The sequence below is a fragment of the Perissodus microlepis genome, chromosome 12, assembly GCF_051167445.1.
Source record: "Perissodus microlepis isolate ML-2025 ecotype Zambia chromosome 12, ASM5116744v1, whole genome shotgun sequence".
NCBI classification, from domain to species: domain Eukaryota; kingdom Metazoa; phylum Chordata; class Actinopteri; order Cichliformes; family Cichlidae; genus Perissodus; species Perissodus microlepis.
In genome coordinates, this window is record NC_140472.1 from 16,998,371 (window position 1) to 17,025,559 (window position 27,189).

The 27,189-nt window shown below is 38.9% G+C and overlaps 3 protein-coding genes and 1 pseudogene across 3 annotated transcripts; all 4 read right to left on the reverse strand.

The window, feature by feature from the left end:
• Positions 1–189: 189 nt before the first annotated feature.
• LOC146376039 (arrestin domain-containing protein 3-like) lies at positions 190–9,461 on the reverse strand. Its single transcript, XM_084946952.1, has 6 exons — positions 8,356–9,461; positions 8,205–8,265; positions 7,970–8,117; positions 7,765–7,855; positions 6,689–6,948; positions 190–6,261 (listed from the first exon to the last, which is right to left on the reverse strand). Exons 1-6 carry the CDS (start codon positions 8,612–8,614, stop codon positions 6,013–6,015), a joined length of 1,068 nt encoding a protein of 355 aa, XP_084803078.1. The 5' UTR covers positions 8,615–9,461; the 3' UTR covers positions 190–6,012.
• A 116-nt stretch (positions 9,462–9,577) lies between these two features.
• Positions 9,578–16,950, reverse strand: LOC146376040 (arrestin domain-containing protein 3-like). Its single transcript, XM_084946951.1, has 7 exons — positions 16,581–16,950; positions 15,768–15,809; positions 14,952–15,012; positions 14,147–14,297; positions 12,782–12,878; positions 12,446–12,702; positions 9,578–10,314 (listed from the first exon to the last, which is right to left on the reverse strand). Exons 1-7 carry the CDS (start codon positions 16,840–16,842, stop codon positions 10,048–10,050), a joined length of 1,137 nt encoding a protein of 378 aa, XP_084803077.1. The 5' UTR covers positions 16,843–16,950; the 3' UTR covers positions 9,578–10,047.
• Positions 16,951–18,667: 1,717 nt separating this feature from the next.
• LOC146376041 (arrestin domain-containing protein 3-like) lies at positions 18,668–20,906 on the reverse strand. Its single transcript, XM_084947557.1, has 6 exons — positions 20,651–20,906; positions 20,222–20,282; positions 19,945–20,089; positions 19,771–19,867; positions 19,010–19,266; positions 18,668–18,925 (listed from the first exon to the last, which is right to left on the reverse strand). Exons 1-6 carry the CDS (start codon positions 20,904–20,906, stop codon positions 18,668–18,670), a joined length of 1,074 nt encoding a protein of 357 aa, XP_084803683.1.
• A 1,624-nt stretch (positions 20,907–22,530) lies between these two features.
• Positions 22,531–27,189, reverse strand: part of LOC146376042 (arrestin domain-containing protein 4-like) — a 5,613-nt pseudogene continuing 954 nt past the window's right edge.

Genomic DNA, 27,189 nt, shown 5'->3' on the forward strand with positions numbered 1-27,189 from the left:
CTTTTAGGAGGAAAACAAACCAGTCAAACAGCATTGCATTTATCACAGGAACTGTGCAGCTATTTGAAAATAAAGAGAAATAAATAAATAAAAGCGATACATAGCAATACAAGTTAAAAACACAATAGCAAGTTAAAAAAACAATAAAAGTTTGAAATGATAAAAAAAAAAAAAAAAATGGCATACAATTAAGACATGTAGGATAGGGTGAACAAGTGGGTCTTCAACTTAGCTTTAAAAACCTCCACAGAGCATGCCTGCCTAATATCTTGAGGGAGGTTGTTCCACAAAAATGGTGCACGAAAAGAAAAAGCACACTCTCCAATAGTCTTTTTTCTTGCTCTAGGAACTTTTAAAAGGCCAGAATCCTGGGATCGGAGAGAGAGAGAGAGAGAGATCGGATGGAACATAAAGGTGCAAAAGATCAGAGAGGTATGAAGGTGCCAATCCATTTAAAGCTTTATAGGTGAGCAGCAGGACCTTAAAATCTGCTCTAACCTGACAAGATAGCCAATGAAGGGATTTCAGTACAGGGGTAATGCGCTCAAATTTTCCAGTTTTAGTTAAAATGCGAGGCACTGCATTTTGCACCATCTGTAAACCTCTAAAACTTTTCTTTGGTAGCCCAGAAAAGAGATTGTTACAATGATCAATACGTGAAGACACAATTGCATGGAGAAGAACTTCTGCAGTCTTGCTTGATAAAACTTGTCTGATTTTGGTTATGTTCCTTAAATAATAAAAGGCGGTCTTTGTTGTCTCTCTTACATGAGACTCAAAGGAGAGCACTGTGTCAAACCACACACCCAAGTTTTTTACCTTCAATTTTCAAGATTAAATTTTGGGACATGTATGGAAATTTTTGTGGTCCAGTGACCATCAACTCTATCTTATCAGTATTAAGAAGCAGGAAGTTATCCGATTACCAGCCCCTAATTGCAGATAGACATGATTCTAATTTAGACATTTCAGCACAATTTCTAATGGTTAAAGGAACATAAAGGTGCAGGTTGTCAGCGTAACAATGAAAAGTTACATTAAAAGAACGTAAAAGAACACCAAGAGGCAGCAGATACAGGGAAAAAGGCAATGGGCCAAGTACAGAGCCCTGAGGGACCCCATGCCCCACTGCACAGGTCTCGGAGAGATCATTTTTAAAACTAACAGTCTGAGATCTCCCAGACAGGTAAGATCTCAGCCATGATAAAACATTTCCTGTAACTCCAATAAAATGTTCAAGCCTATCCGATAAAATACAGTGATCCACAGCGTCAAATGCAGCACTTAGATCTAGTAGTACTAAAACTGAAGTGCGATCACTGTTTGCATTTACCAACAGACCGTTTGCCACTTTGATTAAAGCTGTTTCTGTGGAGTGATTTGGTCTAAAAGCAGACTGAAATGGTTCAAACAGATTGTTTGTTGAAAGTTGATCAGTGAGCTGCTTAAAAACAACTTTTTCAAAGACCTTAGACAAAAAAGAAAAATGTGAGATGGGTCTATAGTTTGCAACTAAGTCAACATCCAGTCCAGGCTTTTTCAAGATTGGCACTACCACAGCAGATTTAAAACATTCAGGGAAGACTCCGGTCGTCAATGAAGTATTTAAAAGAAACAGAATGTAGGGTCGTAATACTGACCACAGTTCCATTATAAGTACTGTTATACATTTTCTGCTTTTATTCAGAGTCGTCTTTCTGGAACACGTAGACACTTAAGATATGAAGTGTTTAATTAAAAAAAACAACAACAAAAAGAAACAATCAGGAGTGGATACTCCTATATGAGGCAGTTAAACACACACTATTGGATTTGGTATAGTCTATAGCCACAGAAGTACTTGGTGAACACTAGAGTGGCTCTTAATGACCACAGTATGCTTCTTGGTGTTTTCACACCATTTCCTGGAAAAGCATCTGGTCAGACCTGTTGCTAGTATTTATTCTCAAAATCTGGCAATGGAGGGTACATTGCATATGCTCCATAAGGAGGAGGGGGATCTGACGGTTGAGAAGCTGCTATTGGTTGTTGTGGCTCAAAACCCCACACTGGAGGGTTTGGGTTCGGGTTTGGGTTGAATCCAAAAGGGCTAGCAGCAGCCGCAGCGGGATAGTGTGGTGGCACTGCAGGATAGGCCTGGAAGGCTGGCAGGATGACTACAGGAAACGTAATCTCTGCAGAACAAACACTTTTCTCAAACAAATGAACAAAGCGTGACAATTGTGTTCAAACACTTTCAGCAGCTTTATACAAAAGTCTTTCATTGTGTAAAATAAAGAACCGACAGAGAGCTTTAAATATCGCTCTGCTGCGCTCATGTTCACAACATTCATACCTTCCTGCTCATCTTTTCTGATCACATCAGCATTTATGTGATCAGTTACATTACAGATCTTTTCTATATTCTTTGCTAGAATTTTAGCAGTAAAGCCCCTCAAATGAACTTTTGGTTTGGAGTTTACATGCAGTAATGTGCAAAAGTCTTGAACCATCCACCGGTTCTTTATATTTTGCTCAAAGGCGTCAGACTTTCTTGTAATTTCTAAAGTGGACTTGAAAAATAGTTTGTCAGGTTTTCTTAAAGTCTTTCAGTTTTAAATTGAAATGTACTTTCTGTCTAGAAAAAATCATTTTTTCTTTTTTGTTTAATATGTGCATTTCTACTACAGAATTTCAAAAAACAAGTTAACAAGTTCTCAACAAAGTAAAATGAAATGTATTTTCTTTCGAGGAACAGAGCATTCCTTCTTGGACCATTTTAGGTTAGCACAGCATAGATCTGGGCTGTTAGCTGATCTGGTGACTGATCTCCAGTGTGACAATGGGTGTTAAGTTACTGACTAGAAACAGTCTTGACTATAGGCAATACAATCCAGTCATATTGTATTGTGTAAAAGCAATGTGACGCAGTATAATTACTAAGGGAATATTTTTGAGGGCAACATAGAACTACTTTAGGCACCTTTTTTAATCAAATCAAGATTTTTAATGGACATATTGGTGAAAGCTTTTAATTGTGTCTAAATACTAAAAAAGTCAAAAATCTACTTTAAGCAACTCTTTCAAATAACAAAAAACATCAAACATCCCTTAACCTTCATCTGACCATAAGAAGGGAATAGCATCCGACCCTTGCTTTGGATTAAGTGCTATAACGACTCTAAGTGTTACAGTATAGCTGCCTGGCAGACAGGATGTGATGAGTATAGAAATAATAACCAAAATAAAACAGGAAGAGAGGCACAGCTAAACAGGGAAGCAAGATTATATTAATCCGGAAAAGCTTCAACAGCATTCCGAGGGAGACTGGGGATACAGTGGCTTGCAAAAGTATTCGGCCCCCTTGAACTTTCCCACATTTTGTCACATTACAGCCACAAACATGAATCAATTTTATTGGAATTCCAGATGAAAGACCAATACAAAGTGGTGCACACGTGAGAAGTGGAACGAAAATCATACATGATTCCAAACATTTTTTACAAATAAATAACTGAAAAGTGGGGCGTGCGTAATTATTCAGCCTCCTTTGCTCTGAGTGCAGTCAGTTGCCCATAGACATTGCCTGATGAGTGCTAATGACTAAATAGAGTGCACCTGTGTGTAATCTAATGTCAGTATAAATACAGCTGCTCTGTGACGGCCTCAGAGGTTGTCTAAGAGAATATCGGGAGCAGCAACACCATGAAGTCCAAAGAACACACCAGACAGGTCAGGGATAAAGTTATTGAGAAACTGAAAGCAGGCTTAGGCTACAAAAAGATTTCCCAAGCCTTGAACATCCCACGAAGCACTGTTCAAGCGATCATTCAAAAATGGAAGGAGTATGGCACAACTGTAAACCTACCAAGACAAGGCCGTCCACCTAAACTCACAGGCCGAACAAGGAGAGCGCTGATCAGAAATGCAGCCAAGAGGCCCATGGTGACTCTGGACAAGCTGCAGAGATCTACAGCTCAGGTGGGGGAATCTGACCATAGGACAACTATTAGTCGTGCACTGCACAAAGTTGGCCTTTATGGAAGAGTGGCAAGAAGAAAGTGGGAAAGTGTGGGAAAGTTCAAGGGGGGCGAATACTTTTGCAAGCCACTGTATTAAGTCCGGACCCTGTTCAGCACTTTCATTGCCAAAGCCGCTACACTGAGCTGCAGCCGCAAGGTAGTTGGTGCCTGTCATGGTGGTAATCTGCAAACCAAATGGGGGACACCAGAGGTAAACGGAGCCACCAAGCTGAAGAAGGAGTCCTACTGGGCTTGGTTAGCCTGTGTGACTCCGGAGGCAGCTGATAGGTACCGACAGGCCAAGCGGAATGAGGTGCGGGTGGTGGCAGAAGCAAAAACTCGGGTGTGGGAGGAGTTCGGAGAGGCCATGGAAAAAGACTTTCGGACTGCCTCGAAGAGATTCTGGCAAACCGTCAGGCAACTCAGGAGGGGAAAGCGGTGCTCTACCTGCACTGTGTATAGTGCTGGTGGAGTGCTGCTGACTTCGACTGAGAAAATTGTCAGGCGGTGGAAGAAATACTTTGAGGACCTCCTCAATCCCACTGGCACGTCTTCCGTGGCGGAAGCAGAGTCTGGGGATAAAGGGGATGACCCACCAATCTCTGGGGGCGAGGTCACTGAGGCAGTTAAACAACTCCTTGGTGGCAGAGCCCCTGGGGTGGATGAGCTCTGCCCCGAGTTCCTGAAGGCTCTGGATGTTGTAGGCCTGTCTTGGTTGACACATCTCTGCAATGTTGCGTGGAGATCAGGGGCAGTACCCCTGGACTGGCAGACCGGGGTGGTGGTCCCCATCTTTAAGAAAGGGGGCCGGAGGGTGTGTTCCAACTACAGGGGAATCACACTCCTCAGCCTCCCTGGGAAAGTCTATGCCAGGGTGCTCGAGAGGGGAGTCCGTCTGTTAGTTGAACCTCGGATGCAGAAGGAACAATGCGGTTTCCGTCCTGGTCGTGGAACACTGGACCAGCTCTTTATCCTCTCGAGGATACTGGAGGGCGCATGGGAGTTTGCCCAACCAGTCTACATGTGTTTTGTGGACTTGTAGAAGGCATTCGACCGTGTCCCTCGGAGGGTCCCGTGGAGGGTGCTCTGGGAGTATGGGGTGTCTGGCCCATTGCTACGGGCCATTCATTCCTTATACGACCGTTGCAAGAGCTTGGTCTGCATAGCCGGCAATAAGTCAGACTTGTTCCTGGTGGGTGATGGGCTCCGCCAGGGCTGCCCTTTGTCACTGATTCTGTTCATAATTTTTATAGACAAAATTTCTAGGCGTAGCTAAGTGGCGGAAGGCTTTCACTTCGGTGGTCAAAGGATCTCATCTCTGCTTTTTGCAGATGATGTGGTCCTGTTGGCTTCATCAGGTGATGGCCTCCAGCTTGCCCTGGAACGGTTCGCAGCCGAGTGTGAAGCGGTGGGAATGAGAATCAGCACCTCCAAATCTGAGACCATGGTCCTCAGCCGGAAAAGGGTGGAATGCCCACTCCGGTTCAGGGACAAGACCCTGCCTCAAGTGGCGTTTAAGTATCTTGGGGTCTTGTTCACGAGTGATGGGAGAAGGGAGCGGGAGATCGACAGACGGATTTGTGCAGCGGCTGCAGTGATGCTGACGCTGTACCGGTCTAAGGATCAAACCTCTACCAACATGACATTGATTATAAAACTCTAAGCATATATGAGTAGATATTTCTAAGCATAAATGACAATCAACAATACAAATCTGACAAACACTTGTAAATATATTATTTACACAGATATTAAATGTATACAATCTTACAGTTTAAATAGGAAAGTAAATTAAAATCTGTTAGGAGTTAGAAGATAACAACTGCTAATATGAAAACCAGCATTTTCTGATTTATTGCCTCAATTGATGTCATCTTCACAGTTTGGGGTATGAAGGAACAAACAATAGGTGGTTGGTAGCTTTAACAGCACACCAGTCTGCTTGAATGTATTCAATCATTTGTGTCAAGTCTGTGTTTAAGGCTTAAATGTTCTCTCTCAAGGAAGATTTTCAAAGTGCAGTCTTATAATCATCGAGAGTGGTAGTGGGGTACATCGCATGTGCTCCGTAGGGAGGTGGAAGATCTCCACACTGGGGTGGTGTTTGCTGGGGTGTAGTTCCCCAGGCTGGATTTTCTGGGTTCCTAAAAGTGTCAAATCCAATGCCAGCAGAAGGATGTGGTTGTTTCACAACCGCAGGCATGATAACTATAGGAAGTTTGAGCTTTGGATCAATGGAACATTTGATATTCAGTTGGACCTGTGCAAACAAAATAACACACAAACAGAATTGTTTAAGATTTTTTTGTTTAGGAATTATTGATTTCAGCAGGGCTTTGTTGTTGCCCTGTTTTGTCACTAGAGGGCTCTCATGCTTTAATCCAAGCTTCTCAATCTTTGTTTTTTTTTTCCATTAGTTAGTTCCTCTGAGTACTTACATCCTTTACTTTATTTCCTTTTGTGAATGTTAAAATGAGGAAGGAGAAAAGCAGTTTAACAGTTTTCCATAAAAATGATTTGTTACAGTCACCTGTGACAGAAAAGAGGCGCCACTAACCAACTAACAGCCCAAATAAAACCTTTTAAATGGCATATACAGAAACAAAGACAAGCTTCCTACCATTAGTTATATTACTTAAACAGTACTCAAGTACACAAACAAAAGGACAGCTCTACAAGTTGTTTACCTTCAGCCTGTACTCCAGGTTGATGATGTGGCTGTTCAAGATGGAGGGGGGTAGGTCTCTAGGGATGGTGATCACCTTGGTCACAGTTTTTCTGCCAGAAGATGCTTCAACAGCCTCAGCCTTATCCTTAAGGATGTCGTGTGTGTAAACTGTCCTGTGGCCCTGGGCAAAGAAACTGTGTTTCTGATACAGTATGAATTTGGGCTTCACTGTGCGACTCGAGTTGTTGTTGATTTCAACTGTGACCACGAGAGCTTCGCCTGTAAAGTACAGAATGTTATCCTGTATAAATCACTGCCAAGCACAGAAAGACATTTCCTTACATCTACATAATATCTCTCTACAGGAGTTCAGGATGCATTTATGCAGTTGACTAAAGTCGGGTGATCCAGAGGCCAACTTATCCGGGCATATACCATCAAGAGTCATCCTCCCAAAAAAGCAGCAACATGAAACTACATAAAACAAAATCCATCTCAGTGTAACACAGCCATTATGCCATTTTCCTCCAAATGCATATGACACAAAATAAGGTGCAAAAGAGTCTGGAGAGTTTTATTCTTACATGACTTAATGTTCCTGGCACAAAAGGCGCCAAATGCAACCTTTTTTCTATCTTAAATGATTATTAGACTTTTCAACTTTTTGTCTTTACCTCCCCCCCCCAAGATGTTGCCAAAACAGCACGTCAGCATCATATAGTTACATACAGCTCGGTTCGTACTCATAAAAACAAAACAGAACAAGCTAAAAAAAAAAAAAAACTACAACAACAATTTTTAGCTTAGTACTCAATCAGCTTTAAGTTCCTTTCAATAATCAAAGGATCAGTTCCACAGAAACACCCCTCACTGAATCATGCACACTGGTTTCCTGTTTACAAGCACTTTAAGTAGCTGGGAGGTGGGATGAAGCGGTATTTTTTAAATGATGCTTCCTTAGGGAAGGAGTCTAAGGAGTAAAAAGCTCTTGACTCAACCAAACTTATAGTCACTTTCCAAAAAATAAAAAATAAAAATAAGGGAGAGGGCAGAAACTGAATACTGAAAGGCAGTAAGCCAAGTAAAGATAATTACCTTGCATGTATCCCATCTGAGTGGTATGAACATCTACTGAAACCTTTCCAGAGCCCAAAACAGATTTATCCTTACAAGTATACTGAGGTTCCTAAAACGCAGACCCCCACATTATAAATGTGCTTAAAGGTAATGATCTTGTCTGCCTGAACACTATCAATTATGAAATTTAATTGTTGCTTTTTTAGGATTAATGATTTCTTACCAGAAGTCCAGGAATACCCATGTGTGTCTTGGACACAAAAGTGAAGTGAGCCTTAGTTTTTTTTGTAATCTTCATTGATTGTTTCAGCTCTGCTTTCACCTTATGAACAATTTTGCCATGGGCTCCTTTATAGGTTGATGGCAGTATTCTGTAAAATACGATACAAAAACATTCAAATGACCCACAAAGAAGCATAGTGGAAATCTAAACCTCTGATTAAGATAAGAAGAGGTACCCATCAGGAATCCTGAACGAAAAAGGATACACATGTCTTCCTTTTCCAATGACTTCAGTGCCTGGAAAAGAAGTAGGTGTTGTTTTGAACAGTCTGTTAAACAAGGAACAGTGTATCACATGTCAGCAACTGTGTTAATTCAATACATCACCATCGTGTCTTGATTCTCTCAAGATAGCTTGTTTGATGTCATAATATTTCTCAGTAGCCCAGTAAACGTGGGTTTGATCTTGTCCGTAATGCTCAGTCCAGCATACCTTGGCTCTTCCTTGTCCACTAAAAATCAGCGATTGGATTTTGGTTTCACCAGACACCTCCACAATAACTCTTCCATTAATGATATCTCCATTCGTGAAGGTGTTTTTGCTGTTGATGGCATCGTATTCGATTGAGAATTTTTTAATGGCCATTTTCAATGAATGACAAAAAGTGGGGGAAAACAAAAATCTGTTGCAAAAACCAAGAGAAAACTCAAGCCAGTTGTGCCCAGCGCAGCCACTCTCTGCCGGTTATATCTGCTTTCAAGTATGCAAATGTTGTGAAACCAGTTTTTCTTGTATCATACAACCGCCCAAAGCAGTGCCACTAAAAGATTTTCAGCTATGGAAACTCGACGGGGTTTAACATGAGATTACATTATGACTGATTCGAGACAGTCAAAGCACACACTCTGGATAACCAGCATGCTCTCTTCACAACCACATATTGGGGCAGGGAAAAATACTACCTTGTTTCCTTTATTTTTTTTATTGTAGGTGTGACTGCCACATGCTGGCTTACTAAGTGCATCACATGATATATTTTACCACACCTACAGTAAATCTTCCACTTGACGCCCATTGCATGCCATGTTTAACCCTTTGAAATCCTAAGCAGAAGTGATGAGAAGTAACCTTAACAATAGACCCTGTTTTTCAGAGAGATGACAAAAGGGCCTTTTGGGGGGGATTACCAAGGCTTAGGAGACATCTTTTCATATATTTTGATAGTATAAATAAATATAGTATAAATATAAAGTTCCACAAAGAACTTTAAAAAATTCTTCTTTGTTATTGTCACTAACATCACTATAATATTCACAGTAGGTTAAGAAATAATACAAAAAGAAAGGTATCAACTTTTCCTGGGGAAACACGTGCTAGGTAAGTTAGTGTTAATGACCCCTCTTACCAGAAATTGTCAACTGTCTAAATAGTCAAAATTAATCTGGAAACACTGGCAAAAACCTAAAAAGTACCAGGAAGAAAAATGTTGCAGTCAATATTTTGATGGCCCCAAGAACTGAAAGCAATTAACTCAAAGTAAAAGATGTCTAGTTATGTCAGCTTCATGTTTTGTGTTACGCCACAAAAAACAAACCAAAAATAAATAAATAAATCCAAAAACCAAAGAGGTTTATTGCCTTAAAAAAGTTTATCATACAAAACTTCATTTCAAAGATTTAATCCGCCCAACACCAGCTTGATGTTGTAATGTTGTTAACCAGTGAATGGAAAATATTTTTCTCTTTACTTTTCAGAAAGGTTTTTAGGTTTAGAACAAACCAGTCAAACAGCATTACTTGTTCCTGTGATAAATGCAATGTTTTACATTTTGTCCCTTTTATTCAGAGTCGTCTGTCTGTAACACACAGGCACTTAAGATATCAAGTGTTAAATAAAAAAAAGAAACAATCAGGAGTGGATACTCCTATATGAGGCAGTTAAACACACACTATAGGGATTTGGTATAGTCTATAGCCACAGAAGTACTTGGTGAACACTAGAGTGGCTCTTAATGACCACAGTATGCTTCTTGGTGTTTTCACACCATTTCCTGGAAAAGCATCTGGTCAGACCTGTTGCTAGGATTTATTCTCAAAATCTGGCAATGGAGGGTACATTGCATATGCTCCATAAGGAGGAGGGGGATCTGACGGTTGGGGAGCTGCTATTGGTTGTTGTGGCTCAAAACCCCACACTGGAGGGTTCGGGTTCGGGTTGAATCCAAAGGGGGTAGCAGCAGCAGCGGGATAGTGTGGTGGCACTGCAGGATAGGCCTGGAAGGCTGGCAGGATGGCTACAGGAAACTTGATCTCTGGATCTGAAGCATATTTTACGTCAAGGTACACCTGTAAAACACGTTAGACTGTTTAAAGTTACTCAGTATTTGCAGAATTGAACCAATCCTCTGTTTTTAGAACATGTTCAACAGGTAAAATCTATCAGCCTTTTCTTTGGTTACGGACTTCATGTATCTCAGCTTATGCTTATTTTAGTATTAATTAAAAGTTTGATCATTTTGTAGCTCAACCCTTTCACACAGGTTATGTTGGTTTTGAGCTGCAGATCTTACCCATTAACACAAATATAACTGCTGTCCTCAGTTACTACTAGTAGGTTCTTATGTCACATATGTCTTTTGTTTACATTATTGCTTTTCAGTAAAATGAGTCAATAAACCATGGCAGACACTGGAGCTTTGCTCTATAAAGACAACCTATGTGCCGACAGTTTTCCACTATGCTCTATACAATACTGTGTTCACATGCGTGCAAAACAAACACTTTTCTCAAACAAATGAACAAAGCGTGACAATTGTGTTCAAATGCTTTCAGCAGCTTTAAACAAAAGTCTTTCATTGCGTAAAATAAAGAACCGACAGAGAGCTTTAAATATCGCTTGGCTGCGCTCATGTTCACAACATTCATACCATCTTACTCATTTTTCATTTTTTACATTACAGATCTTTTCTATATTCTTTGCTAGGATTTTAGCAGTAAAGCCCCTCAAATTAACTTTTGGTTTGGGGTTTACATGCAGTAATGTGCAAAAGTCTTGAACCACTCACCGGTTCCTTTCTTGTAATTTCTAAAGTGGTCTTGAGAAATAGTTTGTCAGGTTTTCTTAAAGTCTTTCAGTTTCCTTTTTTTGATGCCGGCTGTTTTTTTGTTTTTTTCCAATTCATTTTTAGTTGAATCCTTTTAAGAGGAATAAAGGATGAATGTTTTTTGTTTGCTGAAATGCTTAACACTGAGCTATGAATAATTAATGCATGAAAAGGCAAGCTAGGTAACTCAAGGAATGAGCCAGTGCCTACTCACGCTAAAAGAAAAAAAAAAAAAAAAAAAAAAAAAAAAAGTGGCAAAGAACCAGTTTTCAATTTAAATTTACATTCTATCTAGAAAGTATCTTTTTTCCTTTTTGTTTAATGTGTGCATTTCTACTACAGAATTTCAAAAAACAAGTTAACAAGTTCTCAACAAAGTAAAATGAAATGCATTTTCTTTCGAGGAACAGAGCATTCCTTCTTGGACCATTTTAAGTTAGAACAGCATAGATCTGGGCTGTTAGCTGATCTCGACACTGATCTCCAGTGTGACAATAAAGCAGTTCAAGTTACAGACTGGGAACACCCTCGACTATTAGGCAATACAATCCAGTCATATTGTATTGTGTGAAAGCAACATGATGCAGTATACGTACAGAATTTCTAAGGGAATATTTTTGAGGGCAAAATATCAAATCAAGATTTTTAATGGACATATTGGTGAAAGCTTTTAATTGTGTCTAAATACTAAAAAAGTCAAAAATCTACTTTAAGCAACTCTTTCAAATAACAAAAAACCACAAACATCCCTTAACCTTCTTCTGACCATAAGAAGGGAATAGCATCCGACCCTTGCTTTGAATTAAGTGCTAAGTGTTACAGTATAGCTGCCTGGCAGACAGAATGTGATGAGGGCAGAGGTAACAGGTGGAAGTACAGCTGAAACTAAATAATGAGACAAAGGAAGTAAAACCCACAGAGGACACAGAGAGAAATAATAACCAAAATAAAACAGGAAGAGAGGCACAACTAAACAGGGAAGCAAGATTATATTGATGCAAACAAAGACAGAAAGAGGAAAAAGTCCTGTACCTCCTTGGCTTCCTGATTGGATTGCTTCATTTTTCATTTGATCACAAACAACACCATTAGTATGGATTGGCCTACCCAGAGCCTGAACCTCAACATTACAAAAGCAGTGTGGAATCATGTTAATGGAGAACAGAAGAAAAGGCAGCTGACCTCCAAAGAAGAGCTTTAAAAAAAAAAAAAAAAAAAAAAAAAAAAAACTATTTCCGAAGACTACGTAAAGAAATCCTTTTGTGGATCAATAATTTTGGACAGTACTGTGGAACAACTAACTTGTATCGAAAGGATTAATACAGTTTTAAGATTTACTGGTGTTTCCAGCAAACATTTTTCAAGCTGCTTACCCTGAGTCTGTGCTCAGCTTTGATGATGTTGCAGTTGAGGATCGAGGGCTCCACGTCACGGGGAATGGTGATGACCCTTGTGACAGTTTCTTCTGCAGATGGAGGGATGGCGTCTCCCACCTCTTTCAAGAGGTCTTTAGTATGGACCCTTCTCTTCCCTCTTGCAAAGAAACTGTGCTTTCTGTACAAACAGTACTTGGGCTTGATCTCACGAGATGAACTGTTCTTAATGAAGGCCACAACTTTTAATCCTTCTCCTGCAATGCAGAGTGGAAAAGTCAAACCTGAACTTTGCTTTAGACAAATACATGTCAGTATCACCTGCAGGCCTCTCACCTTGTCGGAAGCCCATTTTTTCAAGATTAACATCCATGGCTACACTTCCTGAGGTAAAAATGTTCATTTTCTTATCCTTAGACTCATGCAGCGGTGTCTGAAAGAAAAACAAGAATGTAGCACAAATTAGGGCTGGGCCATATCATACTGTTCACGGTAATACTGGTATAATGTTGGGCAACGATAAGAAAATTTAATATCGCGATAGAATATGGGTAAAATACGCATGCGCAGTGCCTTTGTTTTCATACGCACACGGTGACGGAGAATGAGAAGGGTGAAAGCGGATCGTTGAATGAAACGGATGAACCAGAATTGATTTGTAAAAATGTTGCGACTTCAGTGGTGTGGAACTGGTTTAGCTTTCGTCCGTCAGATACACAACAAAGCACTATTTTTTGTAGGGCATGCTAGCGGGCCGTCGCTATTACCATGTTTTTTGGAAAATATGGCACACTTAATATCAATCCTTTGATTTTTCTGAAATTCGTCAGTGCCACTTATAATCTGGTGTGCTTTATGTATGAATTCTGGTTGTGTTTACTGACCTCGAAACGATTTTATGTGTTACACGGCGCTCGAAAATCTGTCAAATGTTTTAGTACGACTTTGCTAAGCTACGAAGCCGCACCACTTGATGGATTGTTGGAGCATTACAGCTATCGTAGGCAGGAGCCTCGCGGAGTGATACGTACTGTGCTTCAACATAATATTACTGTATTGTGTGTGTATAACCTCTTTTTAAGTTTTGTGGATATTATACATGGTTATGCTGAGGACATGTCGGCCAGTTTCCACTGGAAATGCCTTTTAGTTAAACTGTCAGCAAGGAATTTGTATTTGCACTGTTAAATTTTTAGATAACTTTAAAACACATAAAAAACAGCTGCTTGTTCAAGTGAAAATAGATTGATGTTTGTTTGTTTTTTTGCACTAATAAAGTTGTGCAGTTGTAAAGTATTTTGTCTAGTGTCAATTATATCGTCACTTTTATCGTTATCGCAAATTTTCAAATGTATATCGTGATAAATATTTTTGGTCATATCGCCCTGCTCTAGCACAAATGCACTTAAATTCTCCCAAAAACAGAGATATATTAACTTTAATAGACTTCAGCCACATTGATCTCAAAGCTAAGCCAGTGGCCCTTTCCAGTAGGACTATGGTGCCTTTAAAAACCAGTGTTTTCACAAGGTGAGCACTCTGAATGCAAATACTGAAACAAGTTGCTCAATACATGTCCAAGCAGGTCTAAACACTAGGTAGGTTATTGCCACCCACTCACCCTTTGTTTTTTGTTTGTTTGTTTGTTCTGTGGTTGTGCCAACTTTGTTGGAATGACTGCAAATGAGATAACACACATACCTGTAACCAAGATATAGTGTTCACATTTGTCGTTGACACAAAGTTGACCATAGTTGAACGTTTCGTGTTCATCCTCATTGATCTGCTCAGCACGGCTTCCAGCGAGTACACAATTTTACCATCAGCACCTTTGAAGGAGGAGGGTAAATCCCTATTGAACAAGCACCAAAGCCCACAGAACTTCGATGAGTTGATCACTTTCTTGTAAAATAAACGATACAGCTTTTCACATTTTCTAAATGACTTAATAAAATGTTTTATATCAAAATAAACAATACAGCAGCCATAAACAGAACAATTACGAGTGAAGCCCTTTGGGATTAACGGTTTTTCAGCACTTAATAAATAAAATATGTTCTGATGTTCTTCCAGTTTGCAAACACAACTGGCTCAAGCTAATGCTATGCTGATACTTTTTGCATGTTTTAGAACACTCCCTTTATGCATTGCCAGCAACATTCCTGCTGGCGGTGAAATCAGGCTAATCCTTGGATTTACAGCTGTGCCGTGAATGTTTAGGGAGCTATGGACCCGTGAGTGTTCAAATATCTGAATCAACTCAAGCTCAGAATTCAGACTTGATACATTCACCAAGTCACGAATCAATTCATGATAAAATTACTGGTGGTTGTCTGCCCAGATTCATACATATACGTATCTAAAACTTCAGTATATTAATGTTGTTTTAATGTATACACATCCTCAGTGTGTTCACTTACTTTTCTGGAACCACAGCAGTAACAAAACACGAGGTTGTCTGTTTGTTCTTACTAACACTGCAACCATTTAAAGAAATGTCTCTTACTGGAAGGGGAACTGAAAGCTGAATGGGTAGACATGGATTCCTGGGGCAACAACGCTGCTGTCTAAAAAAAAACAAATAGCAAAAAGAAATGTAAAAGATAAATACAAATTTAAGAAGAAATTGTTCAGATGTGTGTTTAAGTTACAACTCCTACAATTACGAAGCAGGCTGTTGTAAAGGGATGCTGGGGTGAGTTTTATTTGGCTTCCTGTTTAAGTGAAATATTTAGGGATTACAAACACAAGAGCTGGAAAAGAACAAAAAACTCCTCAAGCCCAACGGATGTCTCAAGGAACAAAAACGCATGTTTGCATCACTTAGCTAATGTGTTTAGGGTTTTTTATGCTTGTAATTAGACATCAGTGATTAAAAAGCACTCTGGCTCTCACTACACTGCGACTCTAAGTGTAATCCTGCAGCAGGATTGCATTTACGAGCCACAATGACAAGACATGAAGTTTCAGTGTGTTGAAAATATTACAATTATATACCAGATAAAGATATGGCCATTTATTTTTCATATTAACTGGAGTTTATTTAGCACAAAGAGTTTGCCCATGTTTCAATGAACAGACAGCCTGACATCTGCCAGAGTTATTTAATCCAGCTTTGCAGAAGATGACACGACAGAAGGTGTAAAAGTGACAGACTGACAGCATGAACACAACACCGGACGTGCAGTCTCAGCATTCAACAAGTGACTCAAGCTATAGCTGAATGAAATAAAAGCTCAAACACAGACAGCACACAAATATATTTCAGTAAAAACACAAGCAAGCACCACTACAGGCTGGGAGAGGACGGTCAAATACTCACATGTTTGTAAGTTGTCGGTCACTAGTGTCTGTCTGTCGTCCTCTGAAGAGAAAAATCAAGCAGAAAGCAACACAATCTGTCAACCTTACTGTGTTATTTAAGGCTGGGCAAAAACCTGAAAATCATGATTGTAATCTCTGCAGGTATTAAACAAGCCACACATGAGTGTCTGTTAATTTCTTGAGTTATATAGTAAGAGATGGATTAAAATGTCTAAAACTAAAACTCTCGATTTAGAAGTTTACACTGAAAAATGCAGACAAATCATGCTCTGAATCATCATTTTAACTCTTGTCTTTTACTTAGATTTGATTAATCATATTTTCACTGTTAGTACAGAATCCATGTAAAAAGTGGTGATCTGGCGCTTTAGTTGTATGTGTGTTCTGACTGGTATAATCACTGACGAACAGCAGCGATGGACTGAAAATTCATTTCTACCGGAAGAAACTTTGCTGCATGTTACACAGAAGATAACTTTCAAAATTTTCTGTAGTTCAAGCAGATTTAGATTAGGCTGAAGCCACAGAGCAGCAGCATAAGAGATCTGCGTTTGAGCAATTGCTGTGCAGCAGGAATTAGTCTCCCCCTCCGCTCACCCAACATAAACAACGCCTGATGCTAACATTTCCTTCCACTGCGTTGACTTTAGTCCTTAAGCTGAATTTATTTGTTTGCTAAATTCTTTAAAACTATAAACTGAACACAAATAATTTAGTTTTTGGTTGTTCTTTTTAGTTTTTTGGTTGTTTGTTTTTTCTAACTTAAGCAGGCTCCTCCGTGCACGCAGCGCAGAATGAAAAGCAAACTTACTTTTGCTGTTTTTGTCTCGGATGAAGTAACGTCTAACGCTGAAGTATTTGTCTTTGGCGTGGTATACATGCGTGGTTTGTCCGTGCCTCTCGGTCCACAAAACCTCAGCTTTCCCTTTGAATTTAATGAACAGGGACTCTATCTGGAAGTCTTTCTCCGCTTCCAGCCTGACTTCCCCATAAATAACATCACCGTTAGTAAAAGTGTTGCTGTCATTGATAGAGTTATAGATTACTTCTAATCTCTTGACTGTGGACGGCATAATTTGTAGTAGCGCACTAGGAAACTTTCCAAGGACACCAGAGTAACAACCGACAGACTGAGATATGCGGTAGGTGTGTCCCGATCCTGAAGGAGGGCTTACATTACCGCGGCTTCGCCTTCCGCTGTATCTCTGATTTCATTTATCCAATAATGCGTGCACCCAATTAGTCACTTATTTGGTGCCACACAGTGACATGCAGGGGCGTAGTAGCAGTGTGGGGGAAAGTGGGACTGACTGCCCAGGGGGTCCAATGGGTCATATATATATATATATATATATATATATATATACACCACCCAGCACGCCCCTGCGGGCGGTTTATCCTTCAAGCTCGGGTCCTCTACCAGAGGCCTGGGAGCTTGAGGGTCCTGCGCAGTATCTTAGCTGTTCCCAGGACTGCGCTCTTCTGGAGAGATCTCCGATGTTATTCCCGGGATCTGCTGGAGCCACTCGCCTAGCTTGGGAGTCACCGCACCGCATATATATATATATATATATATATATATATATATATATATATATATATATATATATATATATATATGGAGAGAGAGAGATAATAAAATAAAATTATATATATATATATATGTATATATACATATATATAAAATTGTATTTTCTTAAGTAATTAGGCTCATAAATGAATTTCCTCAGTGACCTGAACTTTCACACCCAAATGAGACAAAAGGGTTTAGTTTGCCCTGCGCTCTTGACTTTTACATAAGCACCCTAATTTATTCTATCTAGATCTAGATGACTGCTAATGTGCGCTCTGAGTCTTTCAACCAAGAATGCAAAATCAAAGAATCAAAACAAAAAAAAAAGAAAGTCAGGTGGTAACAAATTTCTTTAAAAAAAATTAAAAAGGTGAGCAGCAGAGCACAACTAACAGGTTTTGCTACCAGTAGTTATTAAAGACAGTGAGCCATGTCACATGTGGCATTATATCTATGAGAATGACCCAGCACAAATTAACACCATGAAGTGCAGAATCAACAGAAAGCTTGGAAACTTAGGAACAATAACTTCAAGCAGCATTAAACTTTACGTTGGTGTTTCTTTAACTGCTCTGAGGCAAGCACAGCTTTTTAAGGAAGCCAGACTGTTTCAGGCTGATGAAATTCTATCATGCTAAAATACCACAAGTAAAACTCATTTAACCATAAAGACACTGCTGACTACAGTATGTTGAGAAAAAAGGGATGAAGCATGAGAAAATGTGCGTATGATTTTTATTAATCGTAGTATAGGAACTAGCCACTGCAGATTGTTGTGTTCAACTGTCTGCTCAGTTATTTGTTAAAAAATATAATAACACCACCTGTTACTACAAAAACATTTAATCAAGGTCTTAAGATTTTCCTAGATGCTTCATAGTAGTAGGCTATACAGAAAAGCACAGTGCAGGACTGTCCACTGTTCTATTTCCAGCACGCCTGTAATGTGACTTGCATTTCCTCAGTGGGAAAATAATGCAAATATTTAGTGTTCAGAGACATGATTGGTCAACAGCATCTTGTTGCTGGTCATAGTTCAGAGATCACAAATGTGAGTCTTCTGTTGTCAGATGGATTAAAAATAATAAATGTGGACAATATATAATCTCTGGAATGAGAGGATTATTTATTAAAAAAAAAAAATTTTATTCCTGCTATTACACATTTAAAGGGAACAAATATGGTCAACGACTGAAATTAAACCAGAATATCAAGCTGTAAATCAATCTATTACCAATTATTCTTACTCTTATTCTCTTATTCTTACTCTTAATTAATTGCTATTATAAAAAATAGCAATAAAAACTAGATCTGCACTACAGATTCTAGGGCTTTCTATCTAAACCTGTGAAAGAGGGGTACATCCCATATGTCTCATAGGAAGGTGGTGGAGCAGAAGGTTCAGGGGCAGCTGGATTTTGTAGAAAGCTCATCCCTCCTGACATGTAAGGATTTGGAAATTGGTCAGATTCACTTGTCAAAAAGTCAGATGACTGCTGCTTATCAGACCCCTCTAAAGCAGGCAGGATGACTATGTGGAACTTGACTTCTGGGTCTGAAGCATACTTCACATCCAGGTAGACCTGTGGTGGAAAAAGAGTCAACATTACCATGCAACCCCATTGATGCAGAACAACATAAAAGTGAAGATAGACAGGCTTACCCACCCGGAGTCTATACTCTACTTTGACGATGTTGCAGTTTAGGACTGAGGTGGTCACGGTGGAAGGTACAGTGATGATCCTGGTGACAGTCTGACCTGCAGAGTGTGGGATGGCTTCACCCTCCTCCTTCAGGATGTCTTTTGTTTCAACTTTCCTTTTCTTATTTGCAAAGTAGCTGTATTTCCTGTACAGACAGTACTTGGGCTTAATGTCACGAGAGGACTTGTTCTGAATTGAAGCCATGACCCTTATGCCTTCTCCTGGAAAAACAACAAGAACAGGTTATACATGAGCGTTACGCTCTGTTTGCCATGAATTTACAAATAATCAAAAAACTGGTTACAGAAATATGAAACTTTTAAGTTGCGGGTGTCACTATTACAAAATCAATGACTTGCATTAATTCCACACAGAAGACAAATGCATTTAATTATATGAGTGTAAAGTTTGACAGCAGTACTACAAGGAGAGGACGGTTTGAGGTCATGTACCAAGATTACATTTGGACATTTGCTGGTATGTGTTTAGGAGTGAAGTATTTACATCATATTTAGATCCCGGTCTTTACTTCCATGGGCTGTGACCTACATTAGATATCATCTTATCTTTAGACCATAAATATGTTCCATGAGCAAATTGACCTTGAGCTGCACATGTTTCAGCTATAGATGAATTTCAATGTGTTCTATTGCCATTTTCTATTGTAATCCACTATTAGAATAACGTGCAGATTGACTGTATGGTTCAGTAATGGTTTAAATTACCTTGGCAGAAGCCTGTTTTTCCAATGCTTACATCCATGGCCACAGATCCCGTTGAGAAGAGCTTCATTTTTTTATCAATCACATTTTGCTGTGGGGTCTAACATAAAAAAAGGGTGAAATTTAGAAAATCTGTGTATGCATGTGTGTATTTGCTCAACAACAATGTAAGGGTACCATCAACACTGGATCAGTGTTTCTCTTTTGGATGAGGGTAAACTCTGCCTTCGCTTTGCTGTCCATTCTCATCGACCGGTTCAGATTTGCCTCGACTGTGTACAAAATCTTTCCACATGAGCCCTTGAAGGAGGACGGCAGGTCTCTGTAAGATGTGGCAACAAAAGGTGCAATGAAACTTAAATGAAAGGATATTGTTTTAGAAAATAAAGAAACGTGTTTGAATGTGTTTATATGGAACACCAATGGAAATAATTTTGTTCAGAAGAAAACTCACTGCACTGGAATCTGAAAGGTGAATGGGTAGACATGGCAGCCAGGGGAAAGAACATTTTTGCCTAAGGAACAACGAATTAGTCAGATAGGATGTTTTTTTTTTTTTTATATCTGATTAAAGGAAGGTTTGTAAATTTCTCTCTGTGACTGTTTTTAGAAGGGCTGCTCATTGAAATAGCAGGTTTGCAAATAGCTCTGAAGAAGAGAGGAAATTACAGAAAGAGAAGAGCAGGAAAATGTTATTCCTGCTATTATTGCTGCCATCAGCATGAACTGGTCAAGATTGTACTAACCTTACTAGTTAAAAGGCAATTTTTGTATAAATGATCATTCAAATAAAAGCTTTTCTGTAAACAGTAGCAGATTAATTAAACATACCACGATTTAAAATGATTACAGCATTGTGCTAAATTGAAAGACATTAGCTTACCCATAGATTCCTGAATGACAAACTGCTTGATGCTGAAGTACTTCTCTTTGCTTTGGTAAGTCACAATAGTTTTCCCATGATTTTCAGTCCATGACACTTGAGCTTTTCCCTTCAGCTTTACAAAGAGTGACTGTACTTCACACTCATTAGTTAATTCAAATGTAACTTGTCCCATGAGATAATCACCACTACTGAAAATGTTGCTTTTGTTTAGGGGATTGTATCCCACTGTAAAGTTCTTAACACTACTTGACATAGTACACTGTTCAAAGCTGCAAGTACAGTAAATGCCAGATAAGCATGAGGAGAGAGGTTTTATGTGTCATGAGGAGGGTTTGTAGGTGCAAGTACACAGAGTTTTGATAATAATTAAACCACAGGGCCCTAAAATATTCATGTTTATTGGTAAGAAACATTGTAAATGTCTGCTAGAGTAAATAAATCTTGTGTAAATAAAATGTATAGGCATGGTGCTTCTATAAATTAATGAAATTATGAAACACTAACCTCGTACTAGTGTGTGTAGGCGCAAATAGCATTATGGACAATAATCTATGCAATCACATGATATTCCTGACAGACTTGTTTGGGGTGTGACTTGCATGGATCATGGAGTTAAACATGATTAAACATGTGGTTAAACACTGGAAATGTTGAGTGTTTACTTAAAGGAGAGTGCATCCATATACCAGTGTGTCTAAAGGTAAGGTTATATAAAAAGTCCTCATTATTCTGTGGTCGTAGCCCATTGGCCAAATCTGGCCCATTGTGTTCTCATGCACACCTGTTGGCCAGTCAGGTTTCTATTCATTAGCCACTCCAGCTACAAGGCTCAGACTCCGCGACTTGTTGCCTTTTTTTGGAAGCCCCGCACAGCTCATATCTCAAGTTTTGACACATTCGTTTGTTTTGTTTTTTTATTGAAGTGTTATACACCAGGTCTGAGTTTGTATCTGGCACAGATGTGGTGCTGCTGTTAGCAAAGTCTGTCCGCACACAGTCGTATGAAGACATCCCAGAGCAGAGCTTCAAAGTGTTTGGTTAAAGGAGTGCATTTGTAAAAACCTTTTTTTAGTCTTGTCCATCACTCAAAGGATTTCATAATACATATACCTGTTTACATACACATTCCTTTTACATTTTACTTACACATTTCTTTTTATTCCACACTGGTAATACACTAGGGCCCATTTGTGGGGCTCAGTATATTTGCTGTGGACATGTGGATGTCTCAGAAACAATCTCAGCATTAGGATTATTGTTATAGGCTGTTTATCAGTTTCCCATAAACAGTACTTGAAGAACAGTACAAACACATTTTTTCTTAAACCTCAATACCCATCAGCATCAATATACTGCAGCATATAAAGTGAAATTTATAAATCCATATATTTAGAACAAATTAGCTCTGTGTATAAAGCCGAATGCTGTAGACCAAATAAAAGGATTACTTCAATCACAAAGTGCTTCCCAACAAAACATTAGATCACAAAAAAAAGCTCAAATAAGCCTGACTACATCTTTTTTAAAACTTAAAACTAACTAATATTAAAAATATTATAATTATAATTAATTATATTGAATAAGTGTATTTTATGGATTCACAGAATCTGCTCCTGCTGGCCCCGTTCTACTCTACAGCAATAAAGATATTTATGCACTGAGTGGCAAAGGTTTGATATTTAAAAATCCATCTGTTAAAAATGTATCAAAATACACATCGGTCATGGAAATCTTCTATCATCACACTGATAAAATAAATGAAAATGAAAATATACATTTTCTCTGAGGCACTAAGTAATATCTGGAATAAATGTTTTTATAAGTGGCTATATACAGTGATTTTTATAGATATCATATCATCTCTGTAACACATCGTGTTACTTCCTTGAGCTATTCAGAATATTTAAATCAGAGTCAGAAATAAAAAGAGCCCAGTACCCTCCAAATCTGTAGCCGAGCTTCCAGGACTTTCTGTCTGAACTGTTCAGGGAGGGGTACATGTCATATGTCTCATAGGAAGGTGGTAAGCCATCAACTCCAGGGGCAGCTGGATTTTGTAGAAAGCTTGTCCCTTCTGGAAAGTCAGAGTTTGGAGATGCTTCAAATCCACTGGCTGAATAGTCAGATGACTGCTGCTTATCAGACCCCCTCTAAAGCAGGCAGGATGATTATGGGGAACTTGATCTCTGGGTCTGAAGCATACTTCACATCCAGATGGACCTAGAAAGAGTCAGTGTTTATTAGACTCGTAATGCATACTTGATTAAATAAAGATATTAACAAGGCCTGGGAAATACTTTCAGGAAGATGAAATAGGCCTACTCACCCGGAGTCTGTACTCTAATTTGATGATGTTGCAGTTTAGGACTGAGGCAGTCTCGGTGGAAGGGACGGTGATGATCTTGGTGACTGTCTGGTGACTGACTGTGGGATGGCTTCACCCTCCTCTTTCAGGATGTCTTTTGTTTCAAGTTTCCTTTTCTTATTTGCAAAGTAGCTGTACTTTCTGTAGAGACAGTACTTGAGTTTAATGTCACGAGAGGATTTGTTCTGAACTGAAGCCACGACCTTTATGTCTTCTCCTGGAAAAACAACAACATCAGGTTAAAGTTCTGTCCTACAATATAATTACATTGATGTTATGCTGCATACAAAGCTGTGGATTTCAGTATTGCAAACTTTTAAGAGTTTAAGCTGTGTCATCATCTGTTTGATCTTTGCAGGAATGAGTTCGCAAAGGTTTTAAGATTTTCTATATTTCTGCAAAAATATAACACATTTCACATTTAACCAACATGTGCACTACATGCCTTATCTGTCACCATCGTCTATCTTCAGTCATAAAAAGATTCCCTGAGCAAAGAGACCTTGACTTGTGAGACCATGTACTGCAGAGATTAAAATCTTGGGTTTTTTGTTCTGTTTTGTTTGTTGTTGTTGTTTGTTTGTTTGTTTGTTTGTTGTTGTTTTTTTGCTGTGGAGTGAATGTATATTTCATTAATGTGAGATTGCGAGCAAGTCATAATTACCTTGGAGGAAGGCTGTTTTTGGAATGCTTACATCCATGGCCACTGATCCTGATGTAAAGAGTTTCATCTTCTTATCAGTCATATTTTGCTGTGGAGTCTGAGAAGAAAATCACAATTTATGTACATGCAGTGTTAATTCAGGAGTGTAACATATGGCAGTTTGTAAGGGTACCATAAGCTCTCCATCAAGGTTTCCTTTGTGGATGAGAGTGAACTCTGCCTTTGCTTTGCTGTCTTTTCTCACTGAGCGGCTCAGATTTGCCTCCAATCTATACACAATCTTTCCATGTGAGCCCCTGAAGGAGGAGGGCAGCTCTCTGTAAGACAGGACAATACTATTAACAAATCAAAGTGGGTGAGTGGCAGGATATCCTTATAATAATAGTTTTTGAATAACTAACTTAGAGAAAACTCACTGTGCTGGGGTCTGAAAGGTGAATGGGTAGACATGGCAGCCTGGGGGAATAACAGTATTGCCTGGGAAATAATAAAACAGTCACTTAATGTAGCTTTCATTTCCGATTAAGGAAAGTCTTGGACCAGCCTTTTCAGTTTTCTTATTTAAACACTCAGTTTGTTAGTTTCAAGGATTAGGGGGAAAGTAGTACAGGAGAAAATTCTCTGGTTTATTTGTGTGCCTGAATAAGTTTAGAGATAGATGCCAATTAAAATTTTGACACTTCAGATTCACTTATTATTGTTCATTACTAACAAAATCCTCTCGTGTAATGGAAAGAAAAAAAAGGAGAAAGAAAAACAAAAAGCCACAGTACTACATGGTTTTAAAAAAAATATCGGGGGTTGACTTGCACGGTAATTAAAGTTGCAAGAAAAAAAAATATGATTACAGGCAGGGGCGATTCTAGGATCAGAGCTTTGGGGGTGCTGAGCACCCAGAGAGCTGCTCAGCCAGGCAAGATAATCTTTACTCGTCACGATGAGACTTCTTCCCTGTCTCTGTCAGTCCCCGCATCCTTAAATGTCTCCAGCTGTACAGAGTTTCCTCTGACTGTCTCCTTGGTGCATTTAAACCCCTGTTCCTTCCTGTCCTCATCGTCTGTTGTCTTCATCTCCGTTATCAGTCATCATAATTTTACCATCTCTGTACAAGTCTGCAAATTTCTTTATTAAATCATAAGATTCTTAAATTCATCAAGTCTCTCTGCCTGGGTCCTCATCACAAAACACGGCATCACTGTTTTGTAAATTTTAACACAATTTAATCCCCACATTTGTAAAAGAAAAGCAAAAGACTTTTTTTTAAAGTCTGTAACAAAACCATCAAATCTGATAAAGGTTATTTAAATGCTGCAAAAGAAGAAGGGATTGGAATAAAAAAATACATATCCTAACCTTAATTACTGGGGGAAAATTATGAATGATGATCATAGTGAGTAAGAAGTAAACTGAGTGCATTTGGACAGAGACTCACTTTTAATGTGTATGTATAATATAATACAGATACATAAAAATACACTCCAAAAATAGAGTCCTTGAAATGTACAAAATATTGATAGAAAAATTATAAAAATGGAGGCAACTTTGCCTATGGTACAATGTATACAATGTATGAAAAGATCTTTACTGCAGATACTACTATGGCTCTGCAGATTTTTTATTTTATTTTAACCTATGTGGCCTCACCTTGAGGTTGGCAAATCTGTCTATCACATTTTGGTGGTCAACTCTCTCAAGCAGTTTAACAGTTTCTGTTTTGCCTGTCACTATTGTGACAGACTATTGCCTGTCTGTTTCCTTACCTGGTTCTTCCTGACCTTGTACCTTCTCCTCACGTTCCCCTCTTTCCTCTCTCCCTCTTCAGACTGATAATCATACACAAATAGATTGTATTCAATTAGATGAAAAAAAAAATCACATTAATATGAAAAAAATACTATTAAGATCACTAATAAAAAAGTCCACTCTCAGTGTACTTTCAAACAAAAGGCAAATAACCAAACCACATGTACATCTAATAAAAGATATAAATATTGAAACACTGATCCAACATTATCCTTTATTGAGGGATCATTTGTTCTTACACTTTTACCTGAATGTTGCTCCTGGGTTTAATATCGGCACATATGACAAAATAACCAGCTTCTCTCATTCCATTTCAAACAGGACAGTGGTAACAACAGCAGGCTACGGACAATTTAAAGTTTTAGATTTTAAATAGGCTATATAAATTTCAATGGGAGCAACAGGGCGGTCAAATGTCGCTGATTTTACTACAGAGCAGGACCGATTGTAGGGTAGCGAACATCCTCGGAAAACACGTTTTCAACACTGTAGGTTACCTGGGTGTAATGTTTTTCAGCTAAAAAAGAAACATGGTCTGACTCCTACCTAACTATATAAAGAGTAACTGAAGGTTAAATGCAGCTAATATGTCCTGTTTTAAGCCAGGCACTTACACCTCAGCTCCGCTGCATCTCAGCCACCATCGCTCTGGCAGCGGCGCTAGAGCCAGAGCAGGGGAGGGCCGAGCTGGAACAAACCATTTGGGGGGGCGGGGGGTTATCTATACTTTTCCATAATATTCATTCCATAAGACTTCCGCCTTTCCCTTCAGCTTTACAAAGAGTGACTGTATTTTGCATTCCTGTGACAACTCCAGTGTAATTTGTCCTGTAATATAATCGCCACTAGCAAAAGTATTGCTTTTGTTAATGGGATCATATCCCACTAAAAAGCTCTTAATAATATTTGGCATAACGCTATCACAGTGCTACAAAAACAGCAAGTGCCAGCTAAGTGTGAGCAGCAAGGTTTTATATCTCATGACGAGAGTCATCTTACAAAGAGCTTTGGTAATAATTAAACCACAGGGACCTAAATAAGTGCTAGCACGTGGTTCTCCCGGACCACCTGTTGTGGGATTGTTGTAAAACTTTGAGCAATATATATGATAATGTGATTGAACAGGGGAAATATTAAATATTTACTTAAAGGAAAGTGCATCTAGGTAAGGCTATTAAAAATAAATAAATATAAAATCCTCATTAATTAGTCTATGGTCAAGCCCTATGGACAAATCTGGTCTCACTCATGTTTTAATGTTTACCCGTTTATTTCTATTCATCAGCCACTCCAGCTACACAAATTGTCTTCTTTGGGAAAGCCACACCCAAGCTCTCTACTCTTGAGCTATGTTTGTTTGCTTGTTTGTTTATTTGTTTATTTTTATGTGAACTGTAATCTGTCTAGTCTGAGCTGTATGTAGGACCTCACCTAACACATTCAAACTTGGCCTGGAGTTAATCTCAACTAAAAATCTGAAAAGCTGTGAGAGTGGATCTGGCAAAAACGCTGTTCTACCAGGTTGACAAAATCTGTCCCGAGACATGCATAAGAAGACGTTCCGAAGCAGGCCGCTATGGAAATGTTTTAGGAAAGAAATCTGGTGTAAATATGAGCATGCAGTTTCTGTAAGTGAATGAATGATGAAATTGAAATAATGCAGTTTCCTCAATGAGGTCACTGTTACCATGTGTACACGTAAAC

What these genes read in the sequence shown, in the direction of transcription:
- LOC146376039 (XM_084946952.1), bottom strand. Translation starts at nt 8,614, where the DNA reads ATGGCCATTAAAAAATTCTCAATCGAATACGATGCCATCAACAGCAAA. An exon ending in TGGGTATTCCTGGACTTCTG is followed by an intron (nt 7,856 to 7,969) that starts GTAAGAAATCAT and finishes TCTGCGTTTTAG; the next exon opens with GAACCTCAGTATACTTGTAA. An exon ending in ACCTGGAGTACAGGCTGAAG is followed by an intron (nt 6,262 to 6,688) that starts GTAAACAACTTG and finishes TTGTTTGCACAG; the next exon opens with GTCCAACTGAATATCAAATG.
- LOC146376040 (XM_084946951.1), bottom strand. Translation starts at nt 16,842, where the DNA reads ATGCCGTCCACAGTCAAGAGATTAGAAGTAATCTATAACTCTATCAAT. An exon ending in GACCGACAACTTACAAACAT is followed by an intron (nt 15,013 to 15,767) that starts GTGAGTATTTGA and finishes GTTTTTTTTTAG; the next exon opens with ACAGCAGCGTTGTTGCCCCA. An exon ending in AAAAATGGGCTTCCGACAAG is followed by an intron (nt 12,703 to 12,781) that starts GTGAGAGGCCTG and finishes TCTGCATTGCAG; the next exon opens with GAGAAGGATTAAAAGTTGTG.
- LOC146376041 (XM_084947557.1), bottom strand. Translation starts at nt 20,906, where the DNA reads ATGTCAAGTAGTGTTAAGAACTTTACAGTGGGATACAATCCCCTAAAC. An exon ending in ACCTTTCAGATTCCAGTGCA is followed by an intron (nt 20,090 to 20,221) that starts GTGAGTTTTCTT and finishes CACATCTTACAG; the next exon opens with AGACCTGCCGTCCTCCTTCA. An exon ending in AAAAACAGGCTTCTGCCAAG is followed by an intron (nt 19,267 to 19,770) that starts GTAATTTAAACC and finishes TTGTTTTTCCAG; the next exon opens with GAGAAGGCATAAGGGTCATG.